Raw genomic sequence first — 15,117 nt, forward strand, 5'->3', positions numbered from 1 at the left:
CGGAAAATCAACCGCGATTGTCGGCTGCTCTTTGGGGGAATTGGGGTGCGCGGTGGGGAAAAGATTTGGGGGATTTTTGTGCCTTTTTGGGTTTTTTTTCTCAGGTGGGATTGGGAATTTTTGCTCCAAATTGGGGATTTTTTGTTGTTTCTTTTTTGCGCCAATTTGGGGGTTTTTGGTTTTTTTTTTCCCGGTGGGATTGGGGATTTTTGCTCCAAATTCGGTTTTTTTTTGGGTGCCAATTTAGGGTTTTTAAGGGGTTTTTTTTGCGCCAATTTAGGGTTTTTTTTTTTTGTTTGTTTTTTTTTTTCAGGTGGAATTGGGGATTTTTGCTCCAAATTGGGGGTTCTTTTGTTTTTTTTTTTTTTTGTGCAATTTAGGTTTGTTTGTATTTTTTTTTCAGATGGGATTGGCGATTTTTGCTCTAAATTCAGGGTTTTTTGGGGTTTTTTTTGGTGCCAATTTAGGTTTTTTTGGGTTTTTTTTCAGGTGGAATTGGGAATTTTTGCTCCAGATTTGGAGGTTTTTGGGGTTTTTTTTTTGTGCCAATTTAGGGTTTTTTTTTTTTTTTCCGGTGGGATTGGGGATTTTTGCTCCAATTTGGGGTTTTTTTTGCTGTTGTGTTTTTTTTTTTTTTTTGCGCCAATTTAGGTTTTTTTGGTTTTTTTTCAGGTGGGATTGGGGATTTTTGCTCCAAATTGGGAGGTTTTTTGGGTTTTTTTTGTGCCAATTTAGTGGTTTTTAGGGGGTTTTTTTGCGCCAATTTAGGTTTTTTTTTGTTTGTTTTTTTTTTCAGGTGGAATTGGGAATTTTTGCTCCAAATTGGTTTTTTTTTTGGTTTTTTTTTTTTTTTACGCCAATTTAGTTTTTTTGGGTTTTTTTTTCAGGTGGAATTGGGAATTTTTGCTCCAAATTGGTTTTTTTTTGGTTTTTTTTTTTTTTATTTTTTTTTTTTTTTTTTTTCAGGTGGAATTGGGGATTTTTGCTCCAAATTGGGGGTTCTTTTGTTTTTTTTTTTTTGGTGCCAATTTAGGTTTGTTTGTATTTTTTTTTCAGATGGGATTGGCGATTTTTGCTCCAAATTCGGGGTTTTTTGGGGTTTTTTTTGGTGCCAATTTAGGTTTTTTTGGGTTTTTTTTCAGGTGGAATTGGGGATTTTTGCTCCAGATTTGGAGGTTTTTGGGGGTTTTTTTTTGGTGCCAATTTAGGGTTTTTTGGTTTTTTTTTTTCCCGGTGGGATTGGGGATTTTTGCTCCAATTTGGTTTTTTTTTTTTTTTTTTTTTTTTTGCCAATTTAGGTTTTTTTGGGTTTTTTTTCAGGTGGAATTGGGGATTTTTGCTCCAAATTGGGAGGTTTTTTGGGGTTTTTTTGTGCCAATTTAGTGGTTTTTAGGGTTTTTTTTTGCGCCAATTTAGGTTTTTTTGGTTTTTTTTTCAGGTGGAATTGGGGATTTTTGCTCCAAATTGTTTTTTTTTTTTTTTTTTTTTTTTGCGCCAATTTAGGGTTTTTTGGTTTTTTTTCAGGTGGAATTGGGAATTTTTGCTCCAAATTGTTTTTTTTTTTTTTTTTTTTTGCGCCAATTTAGGGTTTTTGTTTTTTTTTTTTTCAGGTGGAATTGGGGATTTTTGCTCCAAATTCGGGGTTTTTTTGGGTTTTTTTGGGTGCCAATTTAGGCTTTTTTGGTTTTTTTTTTCCAGGTGGAATTGGGGATTTTTGCTCCAAATTGTTTGGGTTTTTTTGGTTTTTTTTTGCGCCAATTTGGGGGTTTTTGGTTTTTTTTTTCAGGTGGGATCGGGGGTTTTTGGTCCACATTGAGGATTTTTTGATCCAATTTAGGGGTTTTTCAGGTGGAATTGGGGATTTTGATGCCAATTTGGTGGTTTTTTTTTTTTTTGCTCCAATTTAGGTTTTTTTTCCGATGGAATTGGGGGATTTTTGTTCCAGTGTGGGTTTTTTTTTTAGGTGGAATTCGGGATTTTTTGCTCGAATTTAGCTCATTGTTTTTTCAGGTGGAATTGAGGATTTTTTGTACCAATTTTGGGTTTTTTTCATGATGCAGTTGAGGATTTTTGCTCCAACTTGGGGTTTCTCCGATGGAATTGAGGCATTTTTACTGCAATTTGGGGTTTTTTTCAGATGGTAATTTGGGACCCTCCCCCAAGATTTGGGGTCCCCTGGGCAATTTGGGACCCCCAAATTTGGGATCCCCCCAAAATTTGGGACCCCCCCCCAGTTCCTCCATCCCAATTTTGGGGTCTTCACCCTAAAATTTGGGGTCTCCCCACCCCATTTCCCGCTCTCCAAAATTCGGATTTTTCCTCCCCCCCCGAATTTGGGGTCTCCCCCTTTCTGCGCATGCGCGCGAGGCAGGACAAGTCCCCTGGGGGCGTGGCCAGCGCGGGACACGGGGCGTGGTCAGCCCACGCCCAAATAAGGGCATGGGCGTGGCCAAGAAGCACACACGTGACCTGAAGCGGGAGATGGGCGTGGTTTGGTGGGAAGGGGCGTGGTTTATAAAAGACGGGCGTGGTTCAAATAATGGGCGTGGTCAGCGAGTGGGTGTGGCCACGCGAAGATGGCAGCGCTGAGTGGGGACGCGCTGGGGCTGGAGCGGGGTACGGGGGGAATTTGGGGCGAATTTTGGGGATTTTGGGGAATTTTTGGGATTTTGGGGGGTCCGGGGGGGTCCTGAGGGTAGGGGGAGGGGCTGAGTGGCGTCGCGAGTGGGGGAGGGGGCGGCAAGGGGTGATTGGGGGGGATTAAATGGGAGATTTGGGGGGATTTGGGGTTTTTGGGGCGATTTGGGGTTTTTGGGGGGTTCTGGGGGGTTTGAGGGGTGGGGGAAGGGCTGGGGGTGAGTGGGGGGGGCTAAGGAGGGGCACGGGGGGATTTTGGGGTGTTCGGGGTTTTTTGGGGGCGTTTTGGGGTTTTTTGGGGGTGTTTCTGGGGCTGTTACGGGGTGATTTTGGCATGACGCTGGGGGATGATTTTGGGGTTTGATTTTTGTGGGTGGTTTTAGGGGATTTTGGGGTGATTTGGGGGTGACTCTGGGGCTGATTTTGGGGCTGTTTTGGGGTGACTCTAGGTTTGATTTTGGGATGGTTTTGGGGATGACTTGGGGTTGACTCTGAGGGTGATTTTGGGGTGACTCTGAGGGTGATTTTGGGGTGACTTTGGGGCTGATTTTGGGGCTGTTTTGGGGTGATTTTGGGATGACTCTGGGGGTGATTCTGAGGGTGATTTTGGGGTGATTTGGGCCATATTTTGGGGTGTGCCTGTGTTTGATTTTGGGGTCATTTTGAGGTGACTGGGGTTGATTTTGGGGTGACTCTGGGGGTTGTTTTGGGTTGATTCTGAGAGTGATTTTGGGGTGGTTTTGAGGCTGTTTTGGGGTGACCCTGGGGGTAATTTTGGGGTGATTTGTGGCTGATTTTGGGGTGTGTCTGTGTTTGATTTTGGGGTCATTTTGGGGTGACTCTGGGGGTGATTTTGGGTTGATTCTAGGGGTGATTTTGGGGTGATTTTGGGGTGATTTTGGGGTGACTCTGGGGGTGATTTGGGGGCTGTTTTGGGGTGACTCTGGGGCTGATTTTGGGGCTGTTTTGGGGTGATTTTGGGGTGACTCTGGGGCTGATTTGGGATGATTTTGGGCTGACTGGGGTGACTGGGGGCTGTTTTGGGGTGATTTTGGGCTGACTCGGAGTGATTTGGGGGCTGTTTTGGGGTGACGCTGGGGCTGATTTGGGGGCTGTTTTGGGTGTGATTTTGGGGTGACTCTGGGGCTGATTTTGGGGCTGTTTTGGGGTGATTTTGGGGTGACTCTGGGGGTGATTTTGGGGCTGTTTTGGGGTGATTTTGGGGTGACTCTGGGGCTGATTTGGGGGCTGTTCTGGGGTGATTTTGGGGTGACTCTGGGGCTGATTTGGGGGCTGTTCTGGGGTGATTTTGGGGTGACTCCGGGGCTGTTGGGGTCCCCCAGACGTGTCCCGGGCCGTGGAGCTGCTGGAGCGGCTCCAGCGCAGTGGGGAGCTGCCCCCCCAAAAGCTGCAGGCGCTGCAGAGGGTCCTGCAGAGCAAGTTCTGCTCCGCCATCCGCGAGGTGACCCCAAAAACCCCCCAAAAAAACCCCAAATCCACCCCAAAACCGCCCCAGAAAACACCAAATCCACCCCAAAACCAACCTGGGAGCTCCCAAAACCACCTGGGAGCCCCAAAACCACCCGAAATCCACACCAGAAAACCCCAAATTCACCCCAAAAACGCCCAAAAAACAAAAAACCATAAAGCCCCACCAAAACCCCCATTTCCACCCCAAAAGTCACCTGGGAACCCCAAAACCCAACTGGGAACCCCAAAACCACCCCAAAACTCACCTGGGAACCCCCAAACCCACCCTAAAACCACCCCAAAAGCCACCTGGGAACCCCAAAATGCAACTGGGAGCCCCCAAATCAAACTGGAAGCCCCAAAACCCCCCAAACCACCCCCAAATCCACCCCAAAACCCCCAAATCCAGCCCAAAAGCCACCTGTGAACCCCCAAATCCATGGGGGAACCCCCCCAAAACCCACTTGGGAGCCCCTAAATCCACCCAGGAACCCCTAAATCCACCCAGAAAGCCCGAAATTTTTGGGGAACCCCAAAATCCAAAGGGAAAAGCAAAAATCCATTGGGGAACCCCCGAAAACCCCAAATCCAAAGAGGAACCCTAAAATCCATGTGGGAAAACCCCAGAAACCACCCTGGGAACCCCCAAAATCCTCCAAGGTCCCCCCAAATCTCTGCAGCTGCCCCTTGGGGGATTTGGGGGGCGCTGCCCGGGGGTTTTGGGGTCCCCCCCCCAACCCCGGGGTCCCCCCAGGTCTATGAGCAGCTCTACGACACCTTGGACATCGCGGGGAGCCCCGAAATCCGCGCCCACGCCACGGCCAAGGTACCCCAAAAACCCCCCTGGGACCCCAAAATATCCCTGGGGATCCCAAAATCCCCCAGGTACCCCAACCCCCCCCCCTTGGACCCCAAAATATCCCTGGAGATCCCAAAATATCCCTGGGGACCCCAAAATCAGCCTGGGGACTCCAAAAACACCCCTTGGACCCCAAAATAACCCTGGGGACCCCAAAATCCCCTGGGACCCTAAAAACCAGCCAGGGACCCCAAAAACCCCTCTGGGGGACCCCAAAAACACCTTGTGGACCCTAAAGCTCTTCTTGGGTCCCCAAAACAGCCTGGGACCCTAAAATCCCCCAGGGACCGCAAAAACACCCTGGGGACCCCAAAAACATCCTCATGGACCCCAAAAACCCCTCCAGGGAACCCCCAAAACAGCCCGAGGACCCCAAAAACATCCTGGGGACCCCAAACACCCCTCGGGGACCCGAAACCACCATGGGGGACCCCAAAACTCACCGAGGATCCCAAAACAACTCAATGTCCCGAATGTCCCCAATGTCCCCCAAATGTCCCCGACGTCCCTAAATGTCCTCCAATGTCCCCAGTGTCCCCAACATCTCAAATGTCCCCAATCCCCCCCAAGGTCCCCAATGTCTTCAATGACTCCAATGTCCCCAATGTCCCCAAATGCCCCCAATGTCCCCAGTGTCCCCAATCCCCTCAATATCCCCCAATGTCCCCAACGCTCTCAATGTCCCCAATGTCCCCTGATGTCCCCAATCCCCAAATGTCCCAAATGTCCCCAAAACCCTCAGTGACTCCAATATCCCCCAATGTCCCCAATATCCCCCAGTCCCCCCAATGTCCCCAACGTCCGCAATGTTCTCAATCCCCTCAATGTCCCTCAATGTCCCCAATGTCCTCGACATCCCCAATGTCCACAAAGTCCCCAATGTCTTCAGTGTCCCCTAGTGACCCCAATGTCCCCAATCCCCCCAATGTTCTCAATACCCCAAATATCCTCCAGTGTTCCCAATGTCCCCAATGTCCCCAATTCCCCCAATGTCCCCAATTCCCTCAATGTCCCCAATGTCCCCAACATCCCCATTGCCCCCAATACCTTCATCTACTCCAGTGTCCCCAAATGTCCCCAATGTCCCCAACGTCCCCAATGTCCCCAGCGACCCTAATGTTCTCAATCACCTCAATATCCCCCAACATCCCCAATGTCCCCAAGGTCCCCAATCCCCCCATTGCCCCCAATGTCCCCAACTTCCCCAATATCCCCAATGTCCTCAATGCCCCCAATGTCCCCAATGTCCCCAATGTCCCTAATGTCCCCAATGCCCCAAATCCCCCCATTGCCCCCAATGTCCCCAACTTCCCCAATATCCCCAATGTCCTCAATGCCCCTAATGTCCCCAATGTCCCCAATGTCCCCAACGCCCCCAATGTCCCCAATGTCCCCAATGTCCCCAACTTCCCCAATATCCCCAATGTCCTCAATGTCCCCAATATCCCCAATGTCCTCAATGCCCCCAATGTCCCCAATGCCCCCAATGTCCCCAATGTCCCCAACGCCCCCAATGTCCCCAATGTCCCCAACGCCCCCAACGTCCCCGATGTCCCCGATGTCCCCATGCCACCCCAATGTCCCCAATGTCCCCGATGTCCCCACTGTCCCCAATGTCCCCAATGTCCCCAACGCCCCCAATGTCCCCAATGTCCCCACTGTCCCCAACGCCCCCGATGTCCCCGATGTCCCCACTGTCCCCTCGCTGTCCCCAGGCCACGGTGGCGGCGTTCGCGGCCAGCGAGGGCCACGCCCACCCGCGGGTGGTGGAGCTGCCCAAGACCGAGGAGGGTTTGGGCTTCAACATCATGGGCGGCAAGGAGCAGAACTCGCCCATCTACATCTCCAGGGTCATCCCGGGCGGCGTGGCCGACCGCCACGGGGGGCTCAAACGGGGCGACCAGCTCCTCAGCGTCAACGGGGTGGTGAGCATTTGGGGGAAAATCCGGGGATTTGGGGGTCTTTGGGGGGGTTTGGAGTGGTTACATTGGAGTTTGAAGGGTTAAATTGGGGTTTTGGGGGTTTTGGGTGGGATTTGGGGTGGCCAACCGCCACGGGGGGCTCAAGCGGGGGGATCAACTCCTCAGCGTCAACGGGGTGGTGAGCATTTGGGGGAAAATCCCGGGATTTTGGGGTTTTCAGGAGGTTTGGAGTGGTTACATTGGGGTTTGGAATGGTTAAACTGGGGTTTTGGGTGGGTTTTTGGGTTCGGGGCATTTTTGGGTTGGGTTTTTTGGGTTCCAGTTGGGTTTTTGGGGTCGGGGCAGTTTTTGGTTGGGATTTTGGGACCGGTGCAGTTTTGGGGCAGTTTTTGGGGTTCCATTTGGGGTTTTTGGGGTGCAGAGCGTGGAGGGGGAGCAGCACGAGCGCGCGGTGGAGCTGCTGAAGGGATTTTGGGGTTCCGGTTGGGATTTTGGGGTTCCGGTTGGGTTTTTGGGACCGGGGCAGTTTTGGGGCAGTTTTTTGGGGTTCCATTTGGGGTTTTTGGGGCGCAGAGCGTGGAGGGGGAGCAGCACGAGCGCGCAGTGGAGCTGCTGAAGGGATTTTGGGGTTCTGGTTGGGTTTTTGGGGTTCCAGTTGGGATTTTGGGGTTCCGGTTGGGTTTTTGGGACCGGGGCAGTTTTGGGGCAGTTTTTGGGGTTCCATTTGGGGTTTTTGGGGCGCAGAGCGTGGAGGGGGAGCAGCACGAGCGCGCGGTGGAGCTGCTGAAGGGATTTTGGGGTTCCGCTTGGGATTTTGGGGCTCTGGTTGGGATTTTGGGGTCGGGGCAGTTTTTGGTTGGGATTTTGGGACCGGGGCAGTTTTGGGGCAGTTTTTGGGGTTCCATTTGGGGTTTTCGGGGCGCAGAGCGTGGAGGGGGAGCAGCACGAGCGCGCGGTGGAGCTGCTGAAGGCGGCGCAGGGCTCGGTGAAGCTCGTGGTCCGTTACACGCCGCGCGTGCTCGAGGAGATGGAGGCGCGCTTCGAGAAGCTGCGCACGGCACGGCGCCGGCAGCACAACAGCTACTCGTGAGCGCCCAAACCCCCGGATCCCTGTGTTCCCGAATCCCAAATTCCTGTGTTCCAAAATCCCAAAATCCCTGCGTTCCCAAACCCCAAAATTCCTGTGTTCCTAAACCCCAGAATCCTGTGTTCCCAAATCCCAAATTCCTATGTTCCCGAATCCCAAATTCCTGTGTTCCAAAATCCCAAAATCCCTGCGTTCCCAAACCCCAAAATCCCAAATTCCCTGGGTTCGAAATTTCCTGAGTCCCCAGACCCCAAATCCCTGAGTCTCCAAACCCCAAATTCCTCAGTTTCCAAACTCCAAAACCCAAATCCCTCAGTCCCCAAATCCCAGAATCCCTGTGCTCCCGAATCCCAAAATTCCTGTGTTCCCAAGTCCCAAAATCCTTGCACCCCAAACCCCAAATTCCTGTGTTCCCAAACCCCAAATTCCTGTGTTCCCGAATCCCAAATTCCCGTGTTCCCAAATCCCTGAGTCCCCAAACCCCAAATCCCAAAATCCCTGAGTCCCAAAATCCCAAAATCCCTGCGTCCCCAAACCCCAAATCCCAAATTCCCTGAGTCCCCAAACCCCAAATCCCAAATTCCCTGAGTCTCCAAACCCCAAAATCCCTGCGTCCCCAAACCCCAAAATCCCAAAATCCCTGAGTTCCCAAAATCCTTGAGTCCCCAAATCCCAAATTCCCTGAGTTCCCAAACCCCAAAATCCCAAAATCCCTGTGTCCCCAAACCCCAAATCCCAAAATCCCTGAGTCCCCAAATCCGAAAATCCCAAAATCCCTGAGTCCCCAAACCCCAAAATCCCAAAATCCCTGAGTTCCCAAAATCCTTGAGTCCCCAAATCCCAAAATCCCTGAGTTCCCAAACCCCAAAATCCCCAAATCCCTGAGTTCTCAAACCCCAAAATCCCAAAATCCCTGAGTCTCCAAATCCCAAATTCCCTGAGTTCCCAAACCCCAAAATCCCTGAGTCCCCAAATCCCTGAATTTCCAAATCCCAAACCCCAAAATCCTTGAGTCCCCAAACCCCCAAATTCCACCCCTGACCCCGCTGACCCCTCCCCAATTTCACCCCACAGGTCGCTGGAATCGAGGGGGTAGAACCCCCCAGGAGACCCCAAAGACCCCCGAGACCCCCCGGGAGACCCCAAAGTCCCCTGGGACCCCCTGGGACCCTCCTGGGACCCCCCAGGACACCCCAAAGTCCCCCGGGACCCCCCCCACCCCTCGGGGCCTTCTGGGACCCCCCAGGACCCCCCAGAGTCCCCCCTGGACCCCTTTGGGATCCCCCAGGGACCTCTTGGGACCCCCCGGGACCCCCCAAAGTCACCCGGAACCCCCCAGGACCCCCCCAGGACCCCTCGGGACCCCCCAAAGTCACCTGGGACCCCCCAGACCCCCCCGTGTGTATATCGGGCACTCTGTACAGTATTTATTGGCTGCTATTTAAAGGCGTGGCCCAGGTGGGTCACCTGTGTCACCTGTGTGTCACCTGTGGGTTACCTGAGGGTCACCTGTGGGTTACCTGTGTCACCTGTGTCACCTGTGGGGGGTCATTTGTGTGACCTGTGTCACCTGTGTCACCTCAGTGTCACCTGAGGGGGGTCACCTGTGTCACCTGTGTGTCACCTGTGGGTTACCTGAGTGTCACCTGTGGGTTACCTGTGTCACCTGAGTGTCACCTGAGGGGGGTCACCTGTGTCACCTGTGTCACCTCTGTGTCACCTGTGTGTCACCTGTGTCACCTGTGGGTTACCTGAGTGTCACCTGTGGGTTACCTGAGTGTCACCTGTGGGTCACCTGTGTCACCTGTGTCACCTGTGGGTTACCTGTGTCACCTGTGTCACCTGTGGGGGGTCATTTGTGTCACCTGTGTCACCTGTGTCACCTCAGTGTCACCTGAGGGGGGTCACCTGTGTCACCTGTGTGTCACCTGTGTCACCTGTGGGTTACCTGAGTGTCACCTGTGGGTTACCTGTGTCACCTCAGTGTCACCTGAGGGGGGTCACCTGTGTCACCTGTGTCACCTGTGTCACCTGTGTGTCACCTGTGTCACCTGTGTCACCTGAGTGTCACCTGTGTGTCACCTGTGGGTTACCTGAGTGTCACCTGTGGGTTACCTGTGTCACCTGTGTCACCTGTGTCACCTCAGTGTCACCTGAGGGGGGTCACCTGTGTCACCTGTGGGTCACCTGTGTGTCACCTGTGTCACCTCTGTGTCACCTGTGGGTTACCTGTGTCACCTGTCACCTGAGGGGGGTCACCTGTGTCACCTGTGTGTCACCTGTGTCACCTCAGTGTCACCTCTGTCACTTCTGTCACCTGTGTCACCTGTGGGGGGGGGGGTCACCTGAGTGTCACCTGAGGGAGGTTGTCTGTGTCACCTGTGGGTTACTTGAGTCTCACCTGGCTCACCTGTGTCACCTGTGTGGGCTCACCTGTGTCACCTGTGTGTCACCTCTGGGGGGTCATTTGTGTCACCTGTGTCACCTGTGGGGGGGGTCACCTGAGTATCACCTGTGTCACCTGAGTGTCACCTGAGGGAGGTTGTCTGTGTCACCTGTGGGTTACCTGAGTCTCACCTGTCTCACCTGAGTGTCACCTGAAGGGGGGTCACCTGTGTCACCTCTGTCACTTCTGTCAGCTGGGGGTTACCTGAGGGTCACCTGTGTGTCACCTGTGTGTCACCTGTGTGTCACCTGTGTCACCTGAGGGGGTCACCTGTGTGTCACCTGTGTGTCACCTGTCTCACCTGAGGGGGGGGTCACTTGTGTCACCTCAGTGTCACCTGTGTCACCTGAGGGGGCTCATCTGTGTCACCTGTGGAGGGTCACCTGTGTCACCTCAGTGTCACCTGAGGGTCACGTGACCATCCCCAGGGTGGGGGGAGGGGCCCAGGTGCCTTTTTTGGGTGGGGAAATGGGGGTTGGTAACCATGGCAACAGAGCGGGGGGATGTTGGTTTCCATGGTAACAGGAGATGGGAGGGGTCGGTTTCCATGGTAACGGGGATGAAGGTAATGGGGGGGGATCCCGTCTCCATGGCAACGAGGTTGGTTGGGGTCGGGTCCGTCTCCATGGCAACCGAGGGAGGGGTGGAATCCTGACTCCTGTCCCCATGGCAACGGGCATGGAGGGGATGGGATGGTCCGTCGTCATGGCAACCGGGGAGGGGGCGGAGTCACGTCTCCATGGCAACAGAAGAGGTGTGACGGGGCGGTTTCCATGGCAATGCAGAGGGATTGGGGGCGTTCCGTCTCCATGGCAACGGGGCTGGCTGACGCTCTGTCTCCATGGCAACACGCAGGGAGGCAACTCCATCCCGTCTCCATGGCAACGCTGGGCGGTTTCCATGGCGACGCGCTCCATCCTGGCACGCGGGGATGCGAGCGATCCCGTTGCCATGGCAACGCATGAAGAGGGGGAACTGGTCCATGCCCATGGCAACGCGGGGGCGGGGCCGTCTCCATGGCAACGCGCATGCGCGCCGGCCCCCGCCCCCGCCCGATGACATCACCCCGCCGCGGCCCCGCCCCCCGCGCGCTCCCATTGGCCGCTCGCGCCGAGGCCACGCCCCTCCCTCCCACCCGCCGCGGGGGCGGGGCCAGCGGGCCGCCGGCGCCCGGGGCGCGCTCCCCGTTGGTCGGCGGCGCCGTCAATCAGCGCCGCTCTTAAAGGGCCCGCGCAGCGTTTTGCGGGCCGGCCCGGGGGTCGGTACCGGGGGCGGGCGGCGGCCGCGGGGCTCAGGCGGGCCCGGGGCGCGCTGGGGGCCGGAACAGGGCGGGGGCGGCCGGCAGCGACCCCCCCCGGGGCCCCCCCCCCCGCCGGGCCGCCTCCCTCCCTCCGCCGGAGCTGCCGCAGCGCCGCTCGGAGCCCAGGTAGGAGCAGGGCCCGAGACCCCCCCGGGCCCCCCCGGAACCGACCCCCGGCACCCCCGGCCCGCCGCCGGCAGGCAAATCCCCAATCCCAAATCTGCATCCCGAATCCCGAATCCGCATCCCGAATCCGGCATCCGCATCCCGAATCCGGCATCGCCATCCCGATCCCATCCCTGTCTCGGGAGCCGCATCCCAATTCCGGCATTCGCATCCCGATCCCAGCCCGGCCCCGGCAGCCGCATCCCGAATCCCAAATCTGCATCCCAAACCCGGCATCGCCATCCCAGTTCCGGCATCCGCATCCCAAATCTGCATCCCGATCCCATCCCGGCCCCAGCAGCCAAATCCCGAATCCGGCATCGCCATCCCCATCCCATCCCATCCCATTCCGGCATCGCCATCCCGATCCTATCGCTGCCTCGGCATCCGCATGCCAAATCCCAAATCCGGCATCCCAAATCCGGCATCCCCATCCCGCCTCCGGCATCCACGTCCCGCATCCCGATCCCATCCCCGGGCCCGGCCCCGCCGTCCCCATCCCCATCCCCATCCCAAACCCCCCAAAGCCCCCAAACCCCATCCCAAACTCGATCCCAAACCCCCCATCCCAAACCCCGTCCCCCATCCCAACCCCCCTCCCCAAACCCCATCGCACACCCCCATCCCAAATCCCCAAACCCCACATCCCCATCCCAAACCCCACATCCCATCCCAAACCCCATCCCAAACCCCCCATCCCAAACCCCACATCCCCATCCCAAACCCTATCCCAAACCCCCCATCCCAAATCCCCCAAACCCATCCCCGTCCCAAACCCAAACCCCACATCCCATCCCAAATCTGCATCCCAAACCCAAACCCCACCTCCCCATCCCAAACCCCATCCCCATCTCTATCCCTCATCCCAAATCCCGCATCCCAAATCCCCCAAACCCATCCCCCGTCCCAAACCCAAACCCCACATCTCCATCCCAAACCCCATCCCAAATCCCATCCCAAACCCCCCATCCCAAACTCCCCATTCCCATCCCCATCCCAAACCCCATCCCAAATCTGCATCCCAAACCCAAACCCCACCTCCCCATCCCAAACCCCATCCCCATCTCTATCCCTCATCCCAAATCCCGCATCCCAAATCCCCCAAACCCATCCCCATCCCAAACCCAAACCCCACTTCCCCATCCCAAACCCCATCCCCATCTCTATCCCTCATCCCAAATCCCCCATCCCAACCCCAATCCAGGCCTGGTCATCCCCAAACCCATCCCAAACCCCACATCCCCATCCCAAACCCCATGCCAAACCCAAACTCTGCGCCCTCACCCCAAAACCCCCATCCTCACCTCAAACCCCCCATCCCAAACCCCCCAAACCCCGCACCCCCATCCCCCATCCCAAACCCCATCCCCACCCTCAGCCCCATTTCATCCCAGTGCCCCCCAGTAACCCCCAGTGCCCCCCAGCACCCCCCATTCCACCCCAGTACCCCCCATTCCATCCCATTTCATCCCAGTGCCCCCCAGTAACCCCCAGTGCCCCCCAGCACCCCATTCCACCCTAGTTGCCATTCCATCCCATTTCATCCCAGTGCCCCCCAGTAACCCCCCAGTACACTCCAGTACCCCCCAGTACCCCCCATTTCATCCCAGCACCCCCCATTCCACCCCAGTACCCCCCAGTACCCCCCAGTGTCCCCCAGTACCCCCCATTTCATCCCAGCACCCCCCATTCCACCCCAGTACCCCCAGTACCCCCAGTGTCCCCCCAGTACCCCCCATTTCATCCCAGCACCCCCCATTCCATCCCAGTACCCCCAGTGTCCCCCAGCACCCCCATTTCATCCCAGCACCCCCATTCCATCCCAGTACCCCCAGTGCCCCCAGTGCCCCCCAGTGCCCCCCATTCCATCCCAGTGCCCCCCAGTGCCCCCCATTCCATCCCAGTACCCCCCAGTGCCCCCCAGTGCCCCCCAGCACCCCCATTCCACCCCAGTACCCCCCAGTACCCCCCAGTGTCCCCCAGTACCCCCTATTTCATCCCAGCACCCCCCATTCCACCCCAGTACCCCCCAGTACCCCCCAGTGCCCCCCACTTCATCCCAGTGTCCCCCAGCACCCCCCATTCCATCCCAGTAACCCCCAGTGCCCCCCAGTGCCCCCCCCCCACTGCCCCCAGTACCCCCCAGTAACCCCCACTTCATCCCAGTAACCCCCAGTACCCCCCAGTGTCCCCCAGTGCCCCCCATTTCATCCCAGTGCCCCCCAGTGCACCCCAGTGCCTCCCAGTGCCCCCCATTCCATCCCAGTGTCCCCCAGTGTCCCCCAGTACCCTCCATTCCATCCCATTTCATCCCATCACCCCCAGTACCCCCCAGTGCCCCCCAGCACCCCCCATTTCATCCCAGCACCCCCCATTCCATCCCAGTGTAACCCAGTACCTCCCAGTGCCCCCCAGTGCCCCCCACTTCATCCCAGTGCCCCCCATTCCATCCTAGTACCCCCCAGTGCCCCCCAGCACCCCCCATTTCATCCCAGTAACCCCCATTCCATCCCAGTGCACCCCAGTGCCCCCCAGTGCCCCCCAGTGCCCCCCATTTCATCCCAGTGCCCCCCAGTGCACCCCAGTACCCCCAGTACCCCCCACTTCATCCCAGTGCCCCCCAGTGCCCCCCATTCCATCCCAGTGCACCCCCCATTGCAACCCCCAGTGCCCAGGTGTGCCCAGGTGTGCCCAGGTGTGCCCAGGACAAGGTGGGAGGCGCTGCCCACCCCCAGGATGGGTCAGGGCTGGAGCAGTGCTGGGTACTGAGCCCATATCCCCTCGCCCAGATGTGCTCAGGTGTGCCCAGGTGTGCCCAGGTGTGCCCAGGACAAGGTGTGAGGCGCTGCCCACCCCTAGAATGGGGTCAGGACCCCCACGATGGGTCAGGACTGGAGTAGTCTCAGATATTGATCCCATATTCCCCATGCCCAGGTGTGCCCAGGTGTGCCCAGGTCGATGTGGGAGGTGCTGCCCACCCCCAGGATGGTTCAGGACTGGAGCAGTGCTGGGCACTGACCCCATATCCCCTCACCCAGGTACGCCCAGGTGTGCCCGGGTGCCCCCAGGTACCCCCAGGTGTGCCCAGGTGTGCCCAGGACGATGTGTGAGGCGCTGCCCACCCCCAGAGTGGGGTCAGGACCCCCAGGATGGATCAGGGCTGGAGCAGTGCTGGGTACTGAGCCCATATCCCCTCGCCCAGGTGTGCCCAGGTGTGCCCAGGTATCCAGG

The 15,117-nt window shown here is 56.5% G+C and overlaps 1 protein-coding gene across 2 annotated transcripts; it reads left to right on the forward strand.

The window, feature by feature from the left end:
* Positions 1-2,553: 2,553 nt before the first annotated feature.
* On the forward strand, positions 2,554-9,229 carry LIN7B (lin-7 homolog B, crumbs cell polarity complex component). 2 transcript variants are annotated; one of them, XM_030969823.1, is made up of 7 exons: positions 2,554-2,616; positions 3,981-4,099; positions 4,862-4,933; positions 6,682-6,891; positions 7,814-7,974; positions 9,050-9,099; positions 9,130-9,229. In XM_030969823.1, exons 1-6 carry the CDS (start codon positions 2,577-2,579, stop codon positions 9,069-9,071), a joined length of 624 nt encoding a protein of 207 aa, XP_030825683.1. In that variant the 5' UTR covers positions 2,554-2,576; the 3' UTR covers positions 9,072-9,099; positions 9,130-9,229. The 2 variants fall into 2 exon arrangements, with proteins under 2 accessions (XP_030825683.1, XP_030825684.1); XM_030969824.1 differs by having other exon boundaries at positions 9,050-9,109; positions 9,140-9,216.
* The last annotated feature ends 5,888 nt before the right edge of the window (positions 9,230-15,117 follow it).

This window comes from Camarhynchus parvulus, unplaced genomic scaffold, assembly GCF_901933205.1.
Source record: "Camarhynchus parvulus unplaced genomic scaffold, STF_HiC, whole genome shotgun sequence".
NCBI lineage: Eukaryota > Metazoa > Chordata > Aves > Passeriformes > Thraupidae > Camarhynchus > Camarhynchus parvulus.